General features: G+C 41.6%; 1 protein-coding gene across 1 annotated transcript in view; it reads left to right on the forward strand.

Moving 5' to 3' along the window:
- The window catches only part of dgkb (diacylglycerol kinase, beta), a 677,279-nt gene that overhangs the window by 174,130 nt on the left and 479,937 nt on the right, over positions 1–23,212 (forward strand). Inside the window, exon 8 of the mRNA XM_080216552.1 lies at positions 4,296–4,415. Within this exon, the coding sequence (XP_080072678.1) occupies positions 4,296–4,415 (120 nt within the window). The remainder of the gene's footprint in view (positions 1–4,295; positions 4,416–23,212) is intronic.

Consider the following 23,212-nt stretch of genomic DNA (forward strand, 5'->3'; position numbering starts at 1 on the left):
ATTGCACATGAAAATACAACAGCCCTTTTCATCTCCAATTTTGTTTTTATTGCATTTGCTAATCTAGAGGGCTGAAGTTGAGCTTACGTCACTGTAATCCAAAATGAGGTGTTAATCAATTTACAAATCTTGATGTTCTTCAATAAATCTATGAGAAAGTAGTGAGCTATCTTAAAATGTCTGATTTCAACCACTGACAGTTTAAAAACTACCACCTTTTAAACTTGTATTTTGTGTACTTCCTCAAGTTCTGGCCCCTGTAATGAAAGATTCTTACCCTGATCGATAATCAGTTAGAAATTAACTGCTGTACGATATATCAAGGAAACCTTTTTCCTGCTCACTTAGAATGAAACATTCTTGTGGAGATTTTACCTTCAATATTCTAAAGTCAAAATAAAAAAGGCACTGCTCTCAGAAACCTATTGACAATCATTGTAACATAACCTAGATGAGAAAATGATGCAAAGACTTGTGGGCACTGAAACGTTTAAAAAGATGATTTATGTCCTTTATGTTAAAAACGGTTAGCAGCAGCAATGTTCTGTTAGTATATTACTTGACATTGGTGAGTGAGATACGTGGGATTTCCCTGATTTTGTGCAAGGGGACAGCTCTTGTCTGCCACCATGCCATTTTGCTGGTGGAGAAATTGGCAGACTGCCCACCTTCCCAGAACCTAATTAAACCACTTAGGTGGTCAATGAAGGGCCTCTTCCTTCACTGAATTTTAGCAGCCACGGGAGGCCCTCCACTGCAATGTAGGACTACCAGTTAAACATGGAGACCTCCTAGCAGTTTCCAAGAGAGGGTACTCCCTTTTGGGAGTACCTGCTCATGAAGCAGCTCACCACATGGCATTAGTGTCATCTGCCCAAAGTAACCAGCCTTACTATGCTTCAAACCCCACAATCTCCCACCTCCCATGTCACTCTTTGCCTCTATTCCCTCCTCCACCTTGTATTTTCCCCTCTCCCACCTCACCACTGCGTCAACTTCTCACATTTAGTTAGCTGTTGCCCATAACATGTGGCCCTGGGACACCATGCCCCCCCCCCCCCCACCCCAACCTTGCCGAATTAGGATTGTCCCCTCCTACCCACATGTTGTTAACCCCTGGTAGTGGGACCTGTGCAATATTTGGAAAATCCAGCCCTGGAATTCTCTCCACAGCTCTATCTCCCCTCCTTTTAAAATGCTCCTCAAACTTTACTACTTTACTTTTCTAATGTGACTTGGTGTCAAATTTTGTTAACCTTCCTGTAAAGCATTTTGAGATGGCATATTACATAAAAGGTGCAACATGGGTACCTATTGTTCCTGTAAGCGTGCTCCCCAACAGGCACAGGAAGTTCTAAATGTAAATACTGTTGCTGAAAGGCAAAACCAAGAAAAAAATACAGCTGGGCAAATCTCTGGGAAATTCCTCTCCAACTGGCTAAGGGAATCAAAGTGAGATTCTAAGAGATAAAACTTTTCTTAAAACACACTCAGTTTAAAAAAAACTCCACCTAAGATCCATAGTCAGACCTGGTAAATCTATTTGAATTAGAAACATTCAATCCTGTTTTGTAGCAAAAATTAACACATTGATGAGACATTCATTCTTGATATCTGTATTCCATAAAACAACTAATCACCTGGTAATTTAGTTGATTAGTTATTCTATGAAATATTGATATGTTGAATTAAAGTGCCTCATCACTTGTTCAGTCAGATGGGAGCACTCTCTGTTAGGGCATCATGATTGCTGTCATGGTTACTCGATCTAAACAGTTCAATTGTCTCCAAGTATTTCACTCAGAAAAGATACAACAAAACTGAAGCTTATGACAGCTCCCCACTTGTCTAACTGGGTGCATTTCCAACAACACTGAAGAGGCTTGACAGCATTCAGGACAAAGCAGCCCACTTGATTGGCACCACAGCCACTTCTTCCACTATTGACACTACATAGTTTGTACTACCTACAAGATGCACTGCAGTAATTTGCCAAAGATCCTTAGACAGCCCCTTCCAAACCCATGACCATTTCCATCTAGAAGGACAAGAGTAGCAGATATATGGGAATACCACCACCTGCAAGTTCCCCTCCAAACCACTCACCATCCTGACTGGGAAATATATTGCCATTTCTTCGCAGTCGCGCGATCAAAATCCTGGAATTCTCTTCCTAAAGGCATTGTGGGTCATCCCACAGCACATAAACTGCAGCAATTCAAGAAAGCAGCTCACCACCATCTTCTCAGTGGCAATTTGGGATGGGCAAAAAATGCTAGCCAGCCAGTGATGCCTATGTCCCATGAATGAATTAAAAAAAACAACTTTCTTGGGGAGCCCAAGTTATATTAGAAGTAATAAAGCCTTCTAGCCCTCACCTCTCGCTCCCAGATGCCCCATCTGTGCCACTTCATGCACCTCACTGCCATAGACTTCAAACTACCACATCCCCTCTGCCCCTGTCCCCATGCCCTTCAAAGCCTCCATGCCACTTTAGTGCCAATTCATGCCAAACCATATAGCTCCCTCATCCTCATATCCATTTATAGCCCATACCAACTTCACACCAACTCGTGAGCACATATACCCCTCCGCACCCCTGCCCAAACCATCACCGTTTGCCTTCACACCCTTCATGCCAAATCAATCAGTATCCACCCTGGACAAACTCCAGAAGCCATGTTGAGATTAAATAAAGATTTTACATTAAAAAATCACTCTCATTGATAAAAGCTCATTCAAAACATTGAAATCCTTTTGAGTACATAATTCCTTTATAAAACAAACATTTTCATTCATAGCCTGACTCCAATCCCTTTATAACCACTTGTAGCTGGCAATCAAACAGTGAACCACTGTGATAATAATAGATGGTGGAAGCTGTATTAATCCTATAATGATAACCATCAGACATATGTCAAAAATATCTATTGAAATTACATGATTATATTTTTCTCCAGTGGCAGTTTTTTGTTGCAAAAAGAAAATAGAGAATTTAAATGACGACAGATTGCCAATTTCACAAACCATATCCACTTTTTATGCACATTCGTATCTGCTTTTAACAATCCCAATGGGGTACCAGGACCCCTCCAAAAGGGTACCTGACTTCTTCAAATAACTCCAATAGGTTTAGACCTTTCCCTCAAGTTTGTAAGGCTTGCAGGTTATGTTTCAGAAATCTAGGTAACAAAAATTGTTTCTGACTGAAGGTAGTTGCTCATTTAGATGTGCCGCTGCCTCCATAAATTGTGGAATGTGGAATTCATCCTGCCTCCGTTCACCTTCTCACGTGAAATTGAGGAGGTGAATGGATTGTGGGGTTCTAGGATGGGACTTCTTGAATTGGGGTTTCAGCGCCATTTTGGCTAAGACACAGAGCCCTTCCATCTGGCTGAAAATTTGGCCTGTTGCATTGCTGATTGTCCTGACCACCAAAATAAAGAAGAAGAAAACAAACAACTTCTGTAAATATGGCTATACTTACAATAAAACTAATGGGAAATATCATTGCTCATTTACACACCCAGTGATGGCTCCAGATTTGAATATCCACAACTACTTTTAAGGGACTGCATGCTATAAGTAAGGAAGATCTTGTTGTACAGTGGGCAGCATCCCTGCCCCTGTGCCAGAAGCTCCGGGTGTGAGTCCCAACCTGGTACTTGATGGCCAAGGAAGGCGCGTTGATAAAGCAACCCACAGATTGAGTATTAACCTACAAAATGCTTTCAACTCATGCCAATGGCAGGCAATAAGAGCAAGAGAGATTCCTGGTCAGCTATGCTTGATGTGAAGTACCCTCCACACCACCCCCCCACCCCAAGCTGCAAGTCTCTGGCGACAGGCTAGCAACCTGTTCCACGAAGACATATTATGAGAACTGATGAAAATCTTCCTTGTGCACCACTAGATGTGGGAAATAAAACAAACAACATTTTAAATATTGAACAGTGAGCACGTGGCTCAAAATCCATTTATTGGATAATTCATCACAAACTGCTATATTTCAAGTCACTTCAATTTTCTGCATGTTCCAAACATGTAACAAAAAGTGGGTCTGTACTACTTCAGACAAACGAACTTTTGATTTGTTGAGGGCAAGTACAGGCATGTGATTTTAGATATAATCATAAATGGGAAATGCTTAAGAAGTCAAATTTCAGCTACATTGTTGTTTTTAAACATCTAAATTCTGGTCCAGACCAGATTTAAACTTTTGGGTTTATGTAGTATTCATGTAAATTCAGCTGTATGCAAGGTTAACGGAAGCCTTTGATTCTCCTCTGTGACAGATTCTTCAGGAGATGATGGAGGAGATAGATTATGACCATGATGGTACAGTGTCCCTGGAAGAATGGATTCAGGGAGGAATGACAACAATCCCACTCCTTGTTCTCTTGGGTCTGGAAACAGTGAGTTTTAAAGTGGCTCTAGAAATTTTCTGTTTCTGACGTTGATATTCTTTCGGAAAAATTATAAATGATGTGGAATTTTCTTTCCCTTCTTCCCCGCTATTGAAGTCACTGACTTTGTGCAGTTCACATGGTACTGGGAACTCTTTGGTAAGGTATTATTCATGAATGAGCCTTTACAGTGAATGCTAACAGGCGTATTAATCATGGGGGCACTATAGCTGAATGTACACTGTTCTTATTGAGATTTATGCTTCCAACAAGAGCCATCAGAGTTTTGCCATTTGCCAAACCAGAGGTTACTGAGGCCAACTGTAGTTCTTCAGTCATTGTTTTTCTTATTGAGATCACCCAATACTAGGATGTACATTTTTGTCCCATTTATTTGCTGACTCGACCTACTTTATTATTATGAAAACTGATAGACATTCAATATTTTCAGTGTTCCACGAGATTTGAAATGTCAGGTCAAATCATTTGAGCACCTTTCTTTTGCCTTCTGTGTTAAGCAACCATAAATTGAGTTAATGTTAGTTAAGTGCAGGTTAGATGTTTTTTTTTCTGTTCTGTTCAACAACATCCTGAATTTATAACCTCAGAATAGCCCCTCTCAGTCTTATGTGATATTTCCATTCCTCTCATTTGCCAAATTCCACAATGTGGTTAGCTGACTTAATGGTGAATTGGGACAGACCTGTGTTGTGGATCCTTGAACACAAGGAGACTGCCTGAAATTATTTCAATTCAGAGCAGTGGGAGGAAATTCTTCTCCTGTCTGTCTGGACTGTGCTGTAATTCATTGAACTTCCTATTCCCTCACTTGTAATCAGCAGCAGTAAATTCAAGTTTTTATTTTCCGCCTTTGACATGAGTTTTATTCCCCTTTCTTTTCTAGATCATATTTTTCTTTCCGGAAGGTACATCTTATCGGTATATATTCAGCCATAATATTTGAAATTCATTTTTTCTAAGCTATAAGGAATTTTGTTTTTTTCTTCTTCCTGTTCTGTTTACTTCAAAAACCCGAATGGTATAAAACTGTTGGTAATGCACTGTTTCGTTTCAACATCGAACAGAACATTTAACATGAAGGACGTGGTTCAGAAATATAATTTTTCTCTGAAAACAGGTCTATTTACAACATGTACTAAACACTGATGATGTGTTTACCTTGACTTCTCATGTTCATGGTTATCAAAAAAAACCTGCAATTATCTTACAATACTTACTCATTTTCCACACACACAATTGTGTATCAATGAACTCAAAACTTACTGGTTGCCGGTGGCTAATGTAGAAAAAATGGCTAATTTTAAATTGGAACAAATCACTTCCACAAACTTTGTGCCTATACATGCCATTTTCCAATAATAGCGAATTTTAGCCATAAACTAAAAATTGCTCATAAAGTGAAGAATGCTGTTTATGTTTATGGCCATAGACAAGTGTAAACTGCAAAACAGTTTTATTTTACAAGAGCTACAGTGGGCCTATTAAACCAACAGTTCAATCAGTCCTACCTCCATTCTCTGCAGAATACTCCGAACATTACAGTTGGGTGTGAAATTTCAAGGTAATAAACATTTTACTTAATCCATTATACTTGGCAGCTAACTAAAGTTAGTTCTGTACTGGAATTAATTTCCTGTTTGGATGGCTGGAAAAGTGTTATTGCTCGGTGTTGAAAGTAACAATCCATTCATAGTTTCAGCTGCTGCAGTGTAAATGGCTGTGCTGTGCTGTGTATGTGGTGTCTGTCTCTTTAAGACAGTACAGCATTAGAGGGTCATTTGACTTGAGGGACCAATGGGAACCGAGAGTAGGTGATCACCCCAGTGAGAGAGTGTTCTCTCTCCGATAGTCTTACTTCTGCAACCATGCAGTAAGCATGTAAGAACTAGAGATTGGTTCAAGGCAGCTTCATGCTGCAAAACCTTTCAGCACCATGGTTTTTTGTTATCGATACGTATATTCTTTGTACCTAACAAAGTTTCAGACTTATTGATAATGCCATATCAGCCACACACTTCCATCAAGAATTGATTTCTTGGGTAGGGGTTCAGTATGTGTGGGCAATGGCCTGACTTGGATGGTCACAGTTCTATCATATTCCAAATGTGGAACAAGTGGCCACATCTTCTCTGGCCTGTCCTCAAGTAATTGAGGGTTCTGCAGATTTTCTGTGTAAGGTCAACACCTGGGACTTCCCATCAGGTCATAAGACATAGAAGTAGAATTAGGTCACTTGGCCCATGAGTCTGTTCCGCCATTCAATCATGATTGCTATTTTTCTCATCCCCATTCTCCTGCCTTTTTCCCCATAACCCCTGATCCCCTTATGAATCAAGAACCTATCTATCTCTGTCTTAAAGACACTCAATGACCTGGCCTCCCCAGCTTTCTGCAGTGAAGAATTCCACAGATTCACCACTTTCTGGTTGAAGAAATTCCTCCTCATCTCTGTTTAGTCTGAGGTTGTGCCCTCTGGTTCTAGTTTTGTCTTACAGCGCACAAGAAACAATACGTTTCATTGTGTGTTAATACATGTGAAAATAATAAATCAAATCAAATCACAAAGGTAACAAGCAAGTTGGATAAAGGAGAACCAGTGGACCCGATTTATTTAGATTTCCAGAAGACCTTTGATAAGATGTCGCATAGGAGACTGTTGAGTAAGTTAAGTGCCCATGGTGTTAAGGGTAAGATCCTGGCATGAATGGAGGATTGGCTGATTGGCAGAAGGCAGAGAGTGGGGAAACATCCTCTCCATGTCCATTCTATCCAGGCCTCGCCGTATCCGGTAAGTTTCAATAAGATAGCCCCTCATCTTTCTAAACTTCAATGAGTACAGACCCAGAGTCTTCAACCATTCCTCATACAATAAGCTCTTCATTCTAGGGATCATTCTTCTGAACCTCCTCTGGATCCTTTTCAAGGCCAGCACATCTTTCCTTAGATTTGGAGCCCAAAGCTGCTCTCAATACTCCAAATGGGGTCTGAGAGCCTTATACAGCCTCAGAAGTGCATCATTCTAGTCCTTTCGCCATGAATGCTAACATTGCATTTGCCTTCCTAATTGCTAACTGAACCTGCATGTTAACCTGAAGTGAATCTTGAACAATGACTCTCAAGTCCCTTTGTGTTTCTGATTTCCTAAGCATTTTCCCATTTAGAAAATAGTCAATGCCTCCATTCCTCCTTCCAAAGTGCATCACCTCACACATTCCCACATTGTATTCCATCTGCCATTTTTTGCCCACTCTCCTAACTGTCTAAGTGCTTCTGCAGCCCCACCCGTTTCCTCAAAACTACCTGTCCTATACATATCTTTGTATCATCTGCAAATGTAATTATAGTGTTTTCAATTCTTTCCTCCAAATTGTTAATGTATATTGTGAAAAGTTGTGGTCCCAGCATTGACCCCTGAGGCACACCACTAGTCACCAGCTGCCATCCTGAAAAAGACCCCTTTATCCCCACTGTCTGCCTTCTGCCAGTCAGCCAATCCTCTATTCATGCCAGGATCTTACCCTTTACACTATGGGCTCTTAACTTAGCCGTCTCCTATGTGGCATCTTGTCAAAGGTCTTCTAGAAATCTAAATAAGTCATGTCCACTTGTTCTCCTTTAACCAACTTGCTTGTTACCTTTGTGATTTGATTTGATTTATTATTGTTACATGTATTAACACACAATGAAAAGTATTGTTTCTTGCGCGCTATACAGACAAAACATACTGTTCATAGAGAAAGAAGTGAGAGAGAGTGCAGAATGTAGTGTTACAGTCATACCTACACTGTAGAGAAAGGTCAGCTTAATGCAAGATCTGACGACAACAGGGAAGAAGCTGTTCTTGAGTCAGTTGGTACGTGACCACAGACTTTTGTATCTTTTTCCTGAAGGAAGAAGACGGAGGAAAGAATGTCCAGGGTGCATGGGCTCCTTAATTATGCTGGCTGCTTTGCTGCGGCAGCGGGAAGTGCAGACAGAGTCAATGGATGGGAGGCTAGTTTGCATGATGGATTGGGCTACATTCAGGACCTTTTGTAATTCCTTGCAGTCTTGGGCAGAGCAGGAGCCATACCAAGCTGTGATACAACCAGAAAGAATTCAAAGAACTCTAGCAGATTTGTCAGACATGATCTCCCCTTGAAAAAGCCGCGCCAACTCAGTCCTACTTTATCATGCACTTCCAAGTACTCTGCAATCTTATTTTTAATAATACACTCTAAAATCTTGCCAAACACCGAAGTCAGGCTAACCAGCCTATGATTTCCCATTTGCTGCCTCACTCCCTTCTTAAACAGCAGTGTTACATTTGCTACTTTCCAGTCCTCTGGTACCCTCCCTGCCTTTAGTGATTCCTGAAAGATCAACACCAATTTCCTCAGCTATCTCTTTTAGAACCCTGGGGTGTAGTCCATTCGGTCCAGGTGATTTATCCACCTTCAGACCTTTCAGTTTCCCCAGAACCTTCTCCTTAGTGATAGCCACTACACACACCTGTGCCTCCAACTCTCCTGAAGCTCTGGCATCTCACTGGTGTCTTTTACCATGAAGACTGATGCAAAGTAACTATTTAGTTCCACTACCATTGCCGTGTTTCCTGTTACTACTTCTCCAGCCTCATTTTCCAGGGCTCCAATGGCTAATTTTGCCTCTCACTTACCTTTTATATATTGAAAAATGCTCTTCCTATCTTTTATATTACTAGCAAGCTTGCACTCATATTTCATCTTCTCCCCCCTTATTACTTTTTTAGTTGTCCTCTGCTCATTTTTAAAGGCTTATCTCTTACCACTAACCCTTGCCACTTTGTAAGCTTTTTCTTTTGCTTTTATGCTGTCCCTGACTTCCTTCGTCAGCCATAGATGCCTCGTCCTTCCCTTAGCATGTTGCCAGCTTCTTGGGATTAATTTCTCTTGCGTCTCCCGAATAACTCTCAAAATCTCTTGCCATTGCTGTTCCACTGTCTTCCCTGCTAGGCTCCCACTCCAATCAACTCTGGCCAGCACCTCCCTCATGTCCTTGTAACTACCTTTATTTAATCGTAATACTGTTACATCTGACTCCAGCATCTACCTCCCAAACTGCAGGGTAAATTCTATCATATTATGATCACTGCTCCCTAAGGTTTCTTTCACCTTAAGTTCCCTGGTCAAGTCTGCCTCATTACACATCACCAAATCCAGAATTCCCTGTTCCCTAGTAGGCTCTGTCCCATGGTGCTCCAAAAAAACCATCTCTTTGACATTCCACAAATTCCTTTCCTTGGGATTCGCTAGCTACCTGATTTTCCCAATCCACCTGCATATTGAAGTCCTCCATGATTATTGTAATATTGCCTTTTTTATGTGCCTTTTTGATCTCCTGATTTATTTTCTGCCCTGCATCCTGACTCCTGCTTGGGGACCTGTACATAACTCCCATCAAGATCTTTTTACCTTTGCGATTCCTCAACTCTACCCACAGAGATTCTATGCCTTCTGATCCTATACCACTTCTTGGTATCAATTTAACTTAATTCCTCACTAACAATGCAACCTTGTCCCCTTTGCCCATCTGCCTGTCCTTCCAATAGGACACACATTCTTGGATATTTAGATCCCAGTCATGATCCCCTTGCAGCCATGTCTCTGTGTTGCCCACAGCATCATATTGGCCAATTTCAGTGTGTGCAACAAACTCATTTACTTTGTTCTGTACACTGTGTGCATTTAGGTGCAACACCACCCTGAGTCCTGCATTGATCACCTCCCTTCTCATACTTGTCACCTTTTTTGCTCTGCCTGAAGTAAGATTCCTGCCACCTTCTATACTCTCTGTTCTATTACGTGGTCTGGAAACTTTACTAACCTCTCCTGAGCCTTCAGCTCCATTAATCTGCACTTCTACCCTCTCCTTTAACTTTGATTTTCTAATTCACCGTACAACTGAACACTCTCCCTCCCTCCCTCCCCCGACTTTTTAGTTTAAAGCCCTATCAATAGCCCTAGTTCCCGAGTCAAGTCAGTTGCCAGTTTGCAGTTGATGATGCATACTGATAATTAGGGGATGTGCCATCAAGAGGTGGGCTGTTGCCAGTTTGTAGAGTGTGAAATGGTTCCAGGAGGGACAGAAGGATTCTAGATTGTTGTTTTGTTGTTATAGAATCGTAGAATCTTACAGTGCAGAAATAGGCCCTTCGGCCCATCAAGTCTGCACCAAACACAATCCCACCCAGACCCTAACCCCATATCCCTACATATTATACCCACTAATCCCTCTAACCTACGCATCCCTGGACACAAAGGGGCAATTTCTTAGCATGGCCAATCAACCTAACCCGCACATCTTTCGGAACACCCGGAGGAAACCCACGCACACACGAGGACAATGTGCAAACTCCACACAGACAGCCAGGAATCGAACCCAGGACCCTGCAGCTGTGAAGCAGCAGTGCTAATCCACTGTGCTACTGTGCCGCCCAAAACAATGCAGTGCCAATTAGCAGATAGTACAGAAAGCCAGCCAAAACCCGGGATATTATGGAGATGTTGTTCTGTGCCGATGGGAGTATTGTTGGCTGTGGTGTTCTTTGAGGAGAGAGAGCGATAGCAATCTTCCCCTAGTTGATCACAAAATCTGATTTGTTCCCTGGGGCTTCACACACATTTTCATTCTTTATTAGATGCCAGGAGAGAGTAGCTCCTGGACAAATACAAGGAAAATGACAACTCCAATAGGGCAACAGTGCTCCCCACTTGATGAAAGATGCCTCAGAAGATGGTGGGAAACAGTGGAGAAGATTGACTTCACACAATCAAGCCAAATGGCATGGAAACACCTGATTCACCTGGGAGCAGCCAGGTCCAATTGTCGCTTAAGCCTCCATAATTAAATTACAGACTTGTAATCACCCCAGGATCTGTTAGTCTTAAATTCAAAGGTGGAAAACTCGTACAAAGAGTGTAAAGAAATAGTGAACAAATATTGACCATAATAAAATAATGTGAAACTACTTAGTGACTGAGGGGAAACAAAATTATTCCCAGAGAACATGTATATGAATCTGTGCTTCCCTCTATTCAACAGTTCAATATGTAGTTTGAATTTTACTACAACTCTGTGATTAATCTTGAAATAAAGCAACAGATGTATTTAAACAGAATCCAAATCACAAACAAGGACCCTGAGAATATCAAGACCATTCACAGTCTATAGTTCATTTCATGACCAGTGGGACCTAACTTGTTCTCTGCACCCATAAGATAAGAGAGAACAAGTAATATTTGTTTTTCCTTTTTGTGATGAAGGTAATATTTTGATTACTCCCATTGGTCTCTCACATAAAATGTTTTTTTCCCTGATTTTGTTTCAAGAAATGATCATTTCAATTAATTTGCTAGTGAGGAGAATGCTATTTTTCCCCACTGCTGATGAAGGCAATAGCTAAATTAACCAGCTTCCTGGGGAGAAATCATTCCTTTCCACTCCTCGAAATAGCTTTATTCAAAGAGGTCTATTTCCGTCGAGCTCAAACATTCTGTGAACAACACTAATTGCTATTTTAGCTTCTCTTTTTTTTTTCTTCTTCTGCCATATATGTTAGGAAACATGAAATTTCTACACCATGACAACCTACAGACTTAATGTGGCATTTTCTGATCATGATTGCTTGATTTACACTCACCGATAGAGCAAACCCAATTTGAAAAAATGTGAACACGTCTGTTACCCCAAGACTTTACCCCAAGGTTTGCATCATGAACAGTTTCTGGTATTGGGAAAGATTGACAAAGAAAAACACCCACCAAGAACACACAAGAAGTTCATTTGCAAACTAACCTGAAAATATTGGACATCTTTTCTGATGCCCAAGCATGCAGGATATCCAGTTGTAATTGGTCTCATGTGATATGAACAGTCAGGATTTGTAGTATGTAGAAAATCTTAGAACACAGTAATATTAAAGTTGATGTGTTTAACCAGGGACACGTGCCTTCAAGAGGGACAACACCACAGATCCCAAGTAAAGGCAATAGAGATGATTTTCACTGAGTGGAGATTATTGGTGTGAGGCGTCACTACATGCAGTTACAATAGAATGGAGAGAATTTGCAAGCCGTTCTGAACATGCTGGAGAGTTTAATAGTGCTTGAAATATATGTGCCAAAATCCTGGGAGTCCACGTTTCCCAAGTGACGGTGATGGCTCTCAGTCGATGCTTTGTGCATGAATCCAGAGCCCACCTCAACTTCAGAGAATTTAATCCTCTGCACAAACACAAAACTGCCTCCCCTTGCCTAGGGAGAGTTCCCCCAGAGGTCTGGCCTGTGGGCTAGGTAGGGAGGGCTCCAGTAAAGGGTGTAGCTGAAAAGCAACGAGATTGCTGTCGTGCCGGGAAGGATGTGTGTGGTTGGGAGACTGATCGATGTTGGGTGAGTGATGGGGCGTTCATTGGAGAAGGGAGTTGACAGGTCTGCTTTACAGCCAATTACGGTCAACTATTTTATAATTTTCTGGACTGCTTTGTGTGGAACATGATTCTTAAAGATGTGCAAACATAAAATATGGATTTATTTAGCATTAATTTGAAACAATGGCCTGCGTTAAACGGTCACATGCAATTACATTATTATAGAGGAACATTACTATTACAGTTAATATTACATTAAATATCCAATTTATTATTTCCCTTCCCTAATTTTATCCAATAAGCTGTTTCATACAGGCAGGAGTTAAAATTCAAAGACAGTCATGAAATCCCTATAGAGCAGAAGGAGGCCATTTGGCCCAGCAAATTTGCACCGACTACAATCTCACACGCCCTATCCCTGTAACCCCACATATTTACTCTGCTAATCCTCATGGCATTAATGTTCAATTTAGCATGTCCGATCAACCTAACCCACACACCTTTGGACTGTGGGAGGAAACCCATGCAGAGACTGGGAGAACATGCAGACTCCACACAGTCACCTGAGGCTGGAATTGAACACAAGTCTCTCAGTTTGAGGCAGCAGTGCTAGCAACCGTGCTGTCCTCAAAGAAATCCATGCTTCCTGATTTCCTGACCGATGCTCCACCCAGAGTAAAACAGGAGAACTATACATGCATGGCATTGACAACAAATGCAGCCAGCTGTAAAACACCTGTTAACGGCTGCTGAAGTCAGTTGATTAATGCACCTGCACGGCTTAACTCATCAACGCCATAAAAAACACAGCCACCTAAGAAGCCCTGTGACATATGTTACAAATTAATCTTCACAACTGAAGAGGTTTCAAGTAGGGGAGGTGATGGCCTAGTGGTATTATCACTCAACTACTCATCCAGAATGCTCTGGGGACCTGGGTTCAAATCCCATCATGGCTGATGGTGGAATTTGAATTCAATAAAAAATATCTGGAATTAAGAGGCTACTGATGACCATGAAACCATAATTGATTGTTGGAAAAACCCATCTGGCTCACTAATGTCCTTTAGAGAAAGAAATCTGCTGTCCTTACCCGGTCTGGCCTACATGTGACTCCAAAGCCACAGCAATGTGGTTGACTCTCAACTGCCCTCTGAAACAGCCTCAATTGTAACATTGGCTACAAAGTCTCAACAAAGAAATGAAACTGGACGGAGCATCTGGCATCAACCTAAGCACTGGAAAAGACAACGGTAAAACAAAGAGCACTGTCGACCCTGCAAAGTCCTCCTTCCCAACATCTGGGGGCTAGTGCCAAAATTGGGAGAGCTGTCTCACAGACTAGTCTAGCAACAGCCTGACATAGTCATTCTCACAGAATCGTACCTTACAGATAACAAACCAGACACCATCATTACCACCCCTGGATATGTCTGTGCCACCAACAGGACAGACCCAGCTGAGGTGCTGGCACAGTGGTATACAGTCGGGAGGGAGTTGCCCTGGGAATCCTTAACATCAACTCCAGACCCCATGAAGTCTCATGGCTTCAGGTTAAACATGGATAAGGTAACCTCTTCCTGGTTACCATGTACCATCCTCCTTTGGCTGATGAGTCACTATTTCCCCCATGTAGAACAACACTTGGAAGAAACACTGAGGGTGACAAGAGCACAAAATGTACTCTGAGTGGGGAATTTCAATGTCCACCACCAAGAGTGACTTGGCAGCAGCACTACTGATCGAATCAATCTAGGCTGGGTCTGCAGCAGGTGATGAAGGAACCAACAAAAGGAAATAACATCCTTTACCTCATCCTTGCCAATCTGCCAGCTGCAGAGCATCTGTCCATGATAGTATCAGTAAGACTGAGCACCGCACAGTCCTTGCGGAGACAAAGTCCCTGCCTTCATATTGAGAGTAACCTCCATTCTGTTGTGCGGCACTATCACCGTGCTAAATAGGATAGACTTTGAACCAATCTAGCAACTCAAGACTGGGCATCCATGAGGCGCTGTGGGCCATCAACAGCAGCCGAATTGTACTCCAGCACAATCTGTAACTTCATGGTCTGGCATATTCCCCCACTCAACCGTTACCATCAGGCCAGGGGATCAACCCTGGTTCAATGGAGAGTGGAGGAGGTATGCCAGGAGCAGCACTAGGGCATATCTGAAAATGAGGTGTCAACCTGGCAAAGCTACAAAAGCTTCTTGTGAAGCTAGTTGCATGCCAAATGGCAAAAACAGCAAGTGATAGACAGAGCTAAGTGATACCATAACCATGGATCACATCTAAGCTCTGCAGTCCTGCCACATCCAGTCGAGAATAGTGGTGGACAGTCAAACAACTCAGTGGAGGAGGAGGCTCCACAAATATCCCATCCTCATTGATGAAGGAGCCCAATACATCAATGCAGAAGAAAAGGCTGAAGTATTTGCAGTAATCTTTAGCCAGAAGTGCCGAGTGGCTGATCCATCTCGGCCTCCTCCAGTGGTCCCCAGCATCTCAGATGCCAGTTTTCAGCCAATTCGATTCACTCCATCTGATATCAAGAAATAGTTGGAGGTACTGGATACTGCAAAGGCAATGGGCCCTCATAACATTCCAGCAATAGCACTGAAGGCTTATGCTCCAGAACTTGCTGCTCCCCTAGCCAAACTCTCCCAGTATAGTTACAACACTGGTGTCTACACAACCAAGTGGAAAATTGTCCAGGTATGTCCTGTACACAAAAAGCAAGGCAAATCTAACCTGGCCAATTACCGCCCAATCAGTCTACTCTTGATCATCAATAAAGTGATGGAAGGATCATCAACAATGCTATCAAGCAGCGCCTGCTCAGCAATAACCTGCTCAGCGACGCCCAGTTTGGGTTTCACCAGGGTCACTCAGCTCCTGACCTCATTACAGCCTTGGTTCAAACATGGACAAATGAGCTGAATTCCAGAGGTGAGGTGAGAGTGAGAGTCCTTGACATCAAGTCCGCATTCGACTGAATGTGACATCAAGGAATCCTAGTGAAACTGGAATCAGTGGGTATCGGGGGCAAACTCTCCGCTGGTTGGAGTCATACCTGGTCCATAGGAAGATGGTAGTGGTTGTGGAGAGTCTGTCATCTCAAATCCAGAACATCTCTGAAGGAGTCCCTCGGGGTAGTGTCCTAGACCAAACAATCTTCACCTGACCCATCAATGACCTTCCCTCCATTATAAGGTTAGAAGTGAGGATGTTCACCGATAATTGCATAATGTTCAGCACATACGCGACTCCTCAGATGCTGAAGCAGCCCATGTTCAAATGCAACAAGATCTGGACAATATCAGACTTGGGCTGACAAGTGGCAAGTAACATTTGTGCCACATAAATGCCAGGCAATGACCATCACCAATAAGAAACACTCTAACACTTGACATTCAATGGTGTAACCATCACTGAATCCCCCAGTGTCAACATCCTTGGGATACCATTGACCAGAAACTCAACTGGACTCACCACATAAACACAATGGCTGCAAGAGCAGGTCAGAGGCTAGGAATACTGTGATGAGTAACTCAACTCCTGACTCCCCAAAGCCTCTCCACCATCTACAAGGCACAAGTCAGGGGTGTGATACTCCCGCTTGCCTGGATGGGTGCAGCTCAAACAACACTCAAGAAGCTTGACACTATCCAGGACAAAGCAGCCTTCTTGACTGGCACCACATCTGCAAACATTCAGTCTTTCCACCATTGATGTTCAGTCGCAGGAATGTGTACTATCTACAAGATGCACTGCAGCAATTCACCAAAAATCCTTAGACAGCATCTTCCAAACCCACAACCGCTTCTGTCTAAAGGGACAAGGGCAGCAGATACATGAGAACACCACCACCTGCAAATTCCTCTCCAAGCCACTCATCATCCTGACTTGGAAATATACCGCCATTCCTTCACAGTCGCTGGGCCAAAATCCTCGACTTCCCCCTCTTACGGTGCTGTGGGTCAGCCCACAGAATATGGACTGCAGCGATTCAAGAAGGTAGCTCATCACCACCTTCTCAAGGGTCAGTAGGGATGGGCAATAAATGCTGGCTAACCAGCGACGCCCATGTCCCGCAAATGAATAATTTTTTTTTAAGTATTTGACGCTGTCACTATTGCGTGATTGAAGGAGGTCACCTATCATCTCTGGTTAAAAACTATAAGTGACGAAGCACTTGAAGGGTCATCAGACAAATTAATGTGCTCTGACAGATGGAGAAACTACAATAGGTGAACATTCCCCATCTTTGACATCCTGCATATTGAGAAGGGTATGACTGGTTTTTGCCAAATGTTTTTGCCTCTGCAAAGTAAACATTTTCTCTATTGATGGGAATTACTCATAACTGGGTGGCTTTGTAGGGAGGCAGATAGGTTGGATTGTGGAGCTACATATAAAGGCACTTACCACTGGGGTCTGATACTCCTCATCTGGGTATGGTTGCTGATTTTCTGAGGCTCAGGAAGCCTTGCTGTCAACAGCTAAAGTTGAAAAGTAGAACAATGATATCAACCTCCCAGAAGTGGGATAGTTACTTACACAGCTTCCCATTCAAGTAAAAAATGAAAATGAGTGCACCGGAGGCAGGTTCAGGGCAAAAGCAATAGGAGCAGTCCATTTCGCCCATTCAACCTGCTCTGCCATTTAGTTAGATCATGGCAGATTACCTACTTCAATGTAATTCTCTATCTCCATATCCCTTAATCATTGGCCTTTGGAAATCTATGGCATTCTGTTTTGAACGTATTCAATGATTGAGCTTTCACAGCACCCTGCAAAGATTCACCACCCTGTGAGGGAAGAAATGCCTCTTCATCTCAGTCTTAAATGGCCTATCCCTTATTCTGAGGCCGTGTCCCTGGTTTTAGACTCACAGCTAGGGGGAAAGTCTTTTATATCCATCCAGTCATGCTGTGTTAAGAATTTCCAAGTGTCACTGAGGTTACCCCTTATTCTTTGAAACTCCAGGGAATACGGACCTAGTCTCTCCAATCTCTCCTCATAGAACAACCTTGCCACCGCGGGGATTAATTTGGTGAACCCCTATTGCACTCCCTGTGTGGCAAATAAAACCTTTCTTAGATAATGAGACCAAAACTCTGCACAATATCCCAGGTGAGGTCTCAGCAAGGTTCTATACAAATGCAGCAATTAGGTCGGGTATATTATTTTTTTAAGAATTTCAAATTTCACCTGACCCAAACCCTCCCTTTTTTAGCTTTAAATTCTCAAAATAGTTTAACTAATTGAACAAAGACTAAACAACAAATTGGTGTCAAGAAGAACCAGCTCGTAGAGTCCCAGTCATTTACGTTAACATTGCTGTTAAAGTGGTTTACTCTCTTTATGCAGTGGGCAATAAAGCCAAATAAGAAACCAACATATTTTGTTGGGAAGAACTAAATTTCATTTCGTAGATATTTGTCTTCATTGATGTTAACAATTGCATATAAAATCTCATCACTAAGCACTTCAACAATGTACAGAAAATTCATTGACACTGCTCAAAGACCTGACTTTAACTTTAATTCCCTTTTTTTTAAAATTGGTAAATACAGGGTAAGTACTTATTGAACTCCTGAATTATGCAACAAGCTTAATCTGGCAAATGGTGTTTTTACAGTTTGACTTAGTTCTATGATGAGTACCATTTGTCTGATTATAAATGGCTGTCTGTGCTATGCAAGGAGGATATATGTGTTGTGGGGGCTATATTAACAAGTAGTATGATTGAACTGGGCATTGACCATTGACTGCCTTAGATTTGTAAGCATGACTCATGATTATGAAGTTGGCGTGGTCTCAAAGCAAAGCTGGGCATTTCCAAAAAATTAGGTTGGAAAAATCAGAGAGAAGGGCTAAGGACAGTATAGAATCATAGAATGCCTACAGTACAGAAGGAAGCCATTCAGTCCATTGAGTCTGCTCCGACCACAATTCCTCCCAGGCCCTATCCCCATAAACCTATGCAATAACCCTAGCTAGTCTCTCTGACACTAAGGGGAAATTTAGCATGACCAATCCAACTAACCTGCACATCTTTGGACTGTGAAAGTAAACGGGAGCACCTGGAGGAAACCCATGCAGACACGGGGAGAATGTGCAAACTCCATACAGACATTGACCCAAGGCTGGAATTGAACCCGGGGCTCTTGTGCTGTGAGCCAGCAGTGCTAACCATTGTGCCACCATGCCTCCCCCATGTCACCCTAGTTTAAGTCACTTCAGTTTAGCTCCCATTATGAGTAAATTTAAATTAGGTTACAGCTCGCTGTGCTTTAACATGGGATGTTAGCAAACGGTACAACAATGAACAGTTATTGGTTTGGTGTTCTGAAGTGTTTTGTTCACATGGCTTCTAAATTAAAATATTATGATTATGTGAGTCCTGATGGATGACATTTGTCACATTGTTAGCAGATGTCAGTATGTGTGATGATGATTTGATCAAATTAATTAGAATTTAATCTCTCAGTCCTCCAGATCTGTATCCCACCCAAGGGAAATACCAACTATTGTATCCATGTTGTCTTCTGTCACCATACATAATAAGCAGCAAAAGCATTAGAAGCTGTGAGTGTTGTTGAAGCCTTGTGCGTCTGTTCTCACAAGTGGAAGATGATTAATCAATGCAAGCACTGAGTATCAAAGGGAGAAAGCAAAGTGAATGGAAGTGAGGGATTGAAAAAAAATCATCCAAGGCTCCTATTTTATCAGAGTTCTATGCTACTTTGTTCCAATATAATTGATATATTAATATTAGAGGGAATGCAATACTTGACTGAAAATTAGGTAATCTAATTGAAGCATCTAGACTTCAGTTAGGTTTTCAAATTTTTTGCGATTTGATGGATTTCTCACTTTGGTCAGTAATTCAATTCAATTCAATGCAATGAGTCGCTAAGAGCCCCACATTCCTCTTTTAATGGAACTTACAAGAATCCCTGTTCTGTCTGCATTTGATAGCCTGCTAATGAAAATGTGTGGCCCTGTCGTAACTGTTGGTTTATCTTTTTCTTTGACCACAAATGCATTGCCATTTTGTCCACCAGTTCTCATTTGAATTCAACCAATGACTGGCCAGTGAAATACTTACGAGGATGTGGGCCTTCAGTAAGGAGTTGAAGGGGATGGATGGGATTGACTTGACAAGGAGGGGTCTGTGACTGCAAACCTTTTTGGAAAGAAGATTGCATTAGGAATGATTTAAAATGAAAACAATTTTGCACATCCTGATGCCCAAGAAGTGCTACTTAATTTTTTTTCTTATTATAGAGTCATAGAGGTTTACAGCATGGAAATAGACCTTTCAGCCCAACTGGTCCATGCTGCCCTTTTTTGACTACTAAGTTAGTCCCAATTGCTCATGTTTAGCCCATATCCCTCTATCTTACCCATGTAACTGTCTAAATGCTTTTTAAAAGACAAAATTATACTCGCCCATACTACACCCTCTGGCAGCTTGTTCTGGACACTCACCACCCTGGTGTGGAGAAAAAAATGCCCCTCTGGACACTTTCGTATCTCTCCCCTCTTGTAGCTCTTCCCTCTCACCTTAAACCTATGCTCTCTAATTTTAAACTTCCCTACCTTTGGAAAAGATGTTAAACTTCTAGCTGATCTATGGCCCTCATTATTTCATAGACCTCAGAGTTGCTTCCAGCCATCTCTTTAAAGGATTGTGATTGTGGCTGCGCTGGTATTGTGTTGTAAGACAGTGTGGTGTACTTTATTTGAAATAACATTTATGCTGAAATACTGTCACATTTTGGTATAATTGCAAGATCTAAATTAGTCAAAATTTTGCCTATTTTTAAAATCCCTATGTTATGCATTTTAGTATGAAAGTGCTATTTGATTATGATTATTCTACATAAAAAATAAAATGTGCCTTACAAGTTGTCCCTTTTAAAGTTCATGTTCATGGTTTCAGCAGTTAACTGTTCAAAACGTTCAGGTGAAAATTTGTATGTATTGTGTAATGAACTGTATGTTGCTTTGTTTAGTGGCCCAGTTTTAAAGAGACATTCAATTTACATTTAAATCTAGTTTAATTGCACGCACCTAACTACTGAGTTCCAAATCAACCCTTTGAACTGTTTTAAATTTGAAATAACAGATGATATTAAAGTTCATTTTTTTTAACAAGAGGGTAAAAGGTAAAAGCGTACTTATCAAGATACACAGCCAAATTTACACTTTTAGTCAGGCAGTCATCGCCGGTTGAAGTGTATATATTCCTTAGATTCCTCGCTGACAGTGACTTCTCACAAACCCTATCCTCAGGAGCACCATGTACCTCCACAATTTATAATCGAACTAGCAAGCAACAAGATGGTTTTCAAAATGCACATTGAGCTCTTGAATTAACATGAACTCATCTGTCAATCTGGCCTATTGTAATTAGCTGATTGGCATTTTGTGGTTACTGGGTTAATTTTATTGAATTTGGCCATTTGCGCATATGGTGCCAAGGGGAAGAACAATGGGACATTTCATGATCTTTTTATCTGCGCTTGGACAAATCTCCATTCTTTTTTGTGTACCTGCTTCAGACTGTCAAGAACAGTAGCACCAAGTGTTCTCTGAAACTGTCTGTGCTGTTAAATGCTCTGTCTGAGGCCAGAACTCTCCATTCACCTGACGAAGGGGCAAACCCCGAAAGCTTGCGAGTTTACTATCAAATAAATTGGTTGGACTTAAACCTGGTGTTGTCAGACTTCTTACTGTGTTTACCCCAGTCCAACGCCAGCATCTCCACATCATGACTACTATCTTCCACAGACACTAGCAGCTCATTTAGAAACATTGATTTGCAGCAAATAATGTTTTACACTTCAAATATTATTTTCCAACTGTTAATAACTACTTGGTGAATGACAATTCTTCAATTATACATCATTGAATCTCACCATTTATTTTCTCACTTGATGCTGACTGCTTGTTATCTCACTAATTAATATGTGAAAACTGCAAAATACAAAATGGCTTCTTTGGCCAATATTAGTTCAAAATGGACTAACCTTGTTAACATACCACAATAAATATAATGTGAAATCTTCTCCACAGATGGCCAAGTTAAAATAAAATCTACTATCCAGTTCTGCCTACATCACCTTGGTTTGAGGGTAAAGTTGCCATAATATTGATGCCTCAACATTGCTTTGTTTTATCTTGAACTCTTCAAGGCAAAAGGACTGAACATTGAGTTCAACAACTTCAGAGCATGAACTCTCATCATCCCATCCCCACCTTCACCTCATCTCCATTTATTTTATTTTATTTCTTCTTTTCATCTCATTCATCCAGTTTTATCACTTTTTATTACTTTTATTTTTCCACTTCTGAAATCTCGCCCTCCATCTTGTCTCTATGACAGAGCCAACAGCCACAATCCTCAGGTAATTCTCTAACAATCTGTACCTTTTGTTCTGCCATTCACACATTCTGAGCACTTAATGGACTTTTTTGGCACCTTTCTCAGCCTTTATTGTCACCATTTACATTGTCTTTCACCAATTACTGCCTCCCCCACCTTCATAGTATAAACCTAGTCTGATTTTCTTTGTGTTCAGCTCTGACAAAGGGTCATCCTGACTCGAAATGGATATGGGGAGAAGGCAGGGATATGGCATTGAGATTGATCAGCCATGATCATACTGAATGGTGGAGCAGGCTTGAAGGGCCGAATGGCCTACTCCTAGTTTCTATATTTCTATGTATTGTGATGTTGGTTATCTTTAAGAGCTTTTTAAATTCATGCTCACAGCCTTTGGTGATATCATTGTTGAGAGTAGAAAAAAACCTGTGGGCAGTTCAGGTGACAGGAGTTCATTGTCAGTTTCAGTTTGGGAGCTGGAGTGTTAGCAACATCAAGCTGAAAGAGGAGCCTCTCTCTCTCTCTCTCTCTCTCCCTGTGTTTCTTTGGAAATTCTGTTGGTTAGCTGAAAGCAAAATGTTGCTTTTATGAAGGGTGAAAATCTACAATTGTTGGGGGCTGGACCAGAATCTCTCTGGTGTTTTGGGAAACTGTCTTGTCTTCAAACTGTTCTGAGTTTCAAGCATTTGACTGCAGAATTTGACGAATGGCCTCAACCCCAGTATTACGCGAGCCTTTGTCTATGCTGTGTTAAACCTGCTTAAAGGGTTGTTTATGAAGGTCAGTTTGATTGGGACAGCTTATATATATTCATTATTGGCCCCATACTCGCCTGATGAAGGGGCAGCAAGTGCTCCGAAAATTAGTGGCTTTTGCTACCAAATAAACCTGTTGGACTTTAACCTGATTTGTGAGACTTCTTACTGCGTCTGCTGCACTTTGCCATGCAGACTCAATGCTGCTTAGTACATGAGGAAGTTTCTTTCCCAAAACTCC

Source organism: Carcharhinus amblyrhynchos, chromosome 2 (genome assembly GCF_965287045.1).
Source record: "Carcharhinus amblyrhynchos chromosome 2, sCarAmb.v2.hapA, whole genome shotgun sequence".
NCBI lineage: Eukaryota > Metazoa > Chordata > Chondrichthyes > Carcharhiniformes > Carcharhinidae > Carcharhinus > Carcharhinus amblyrhynchos.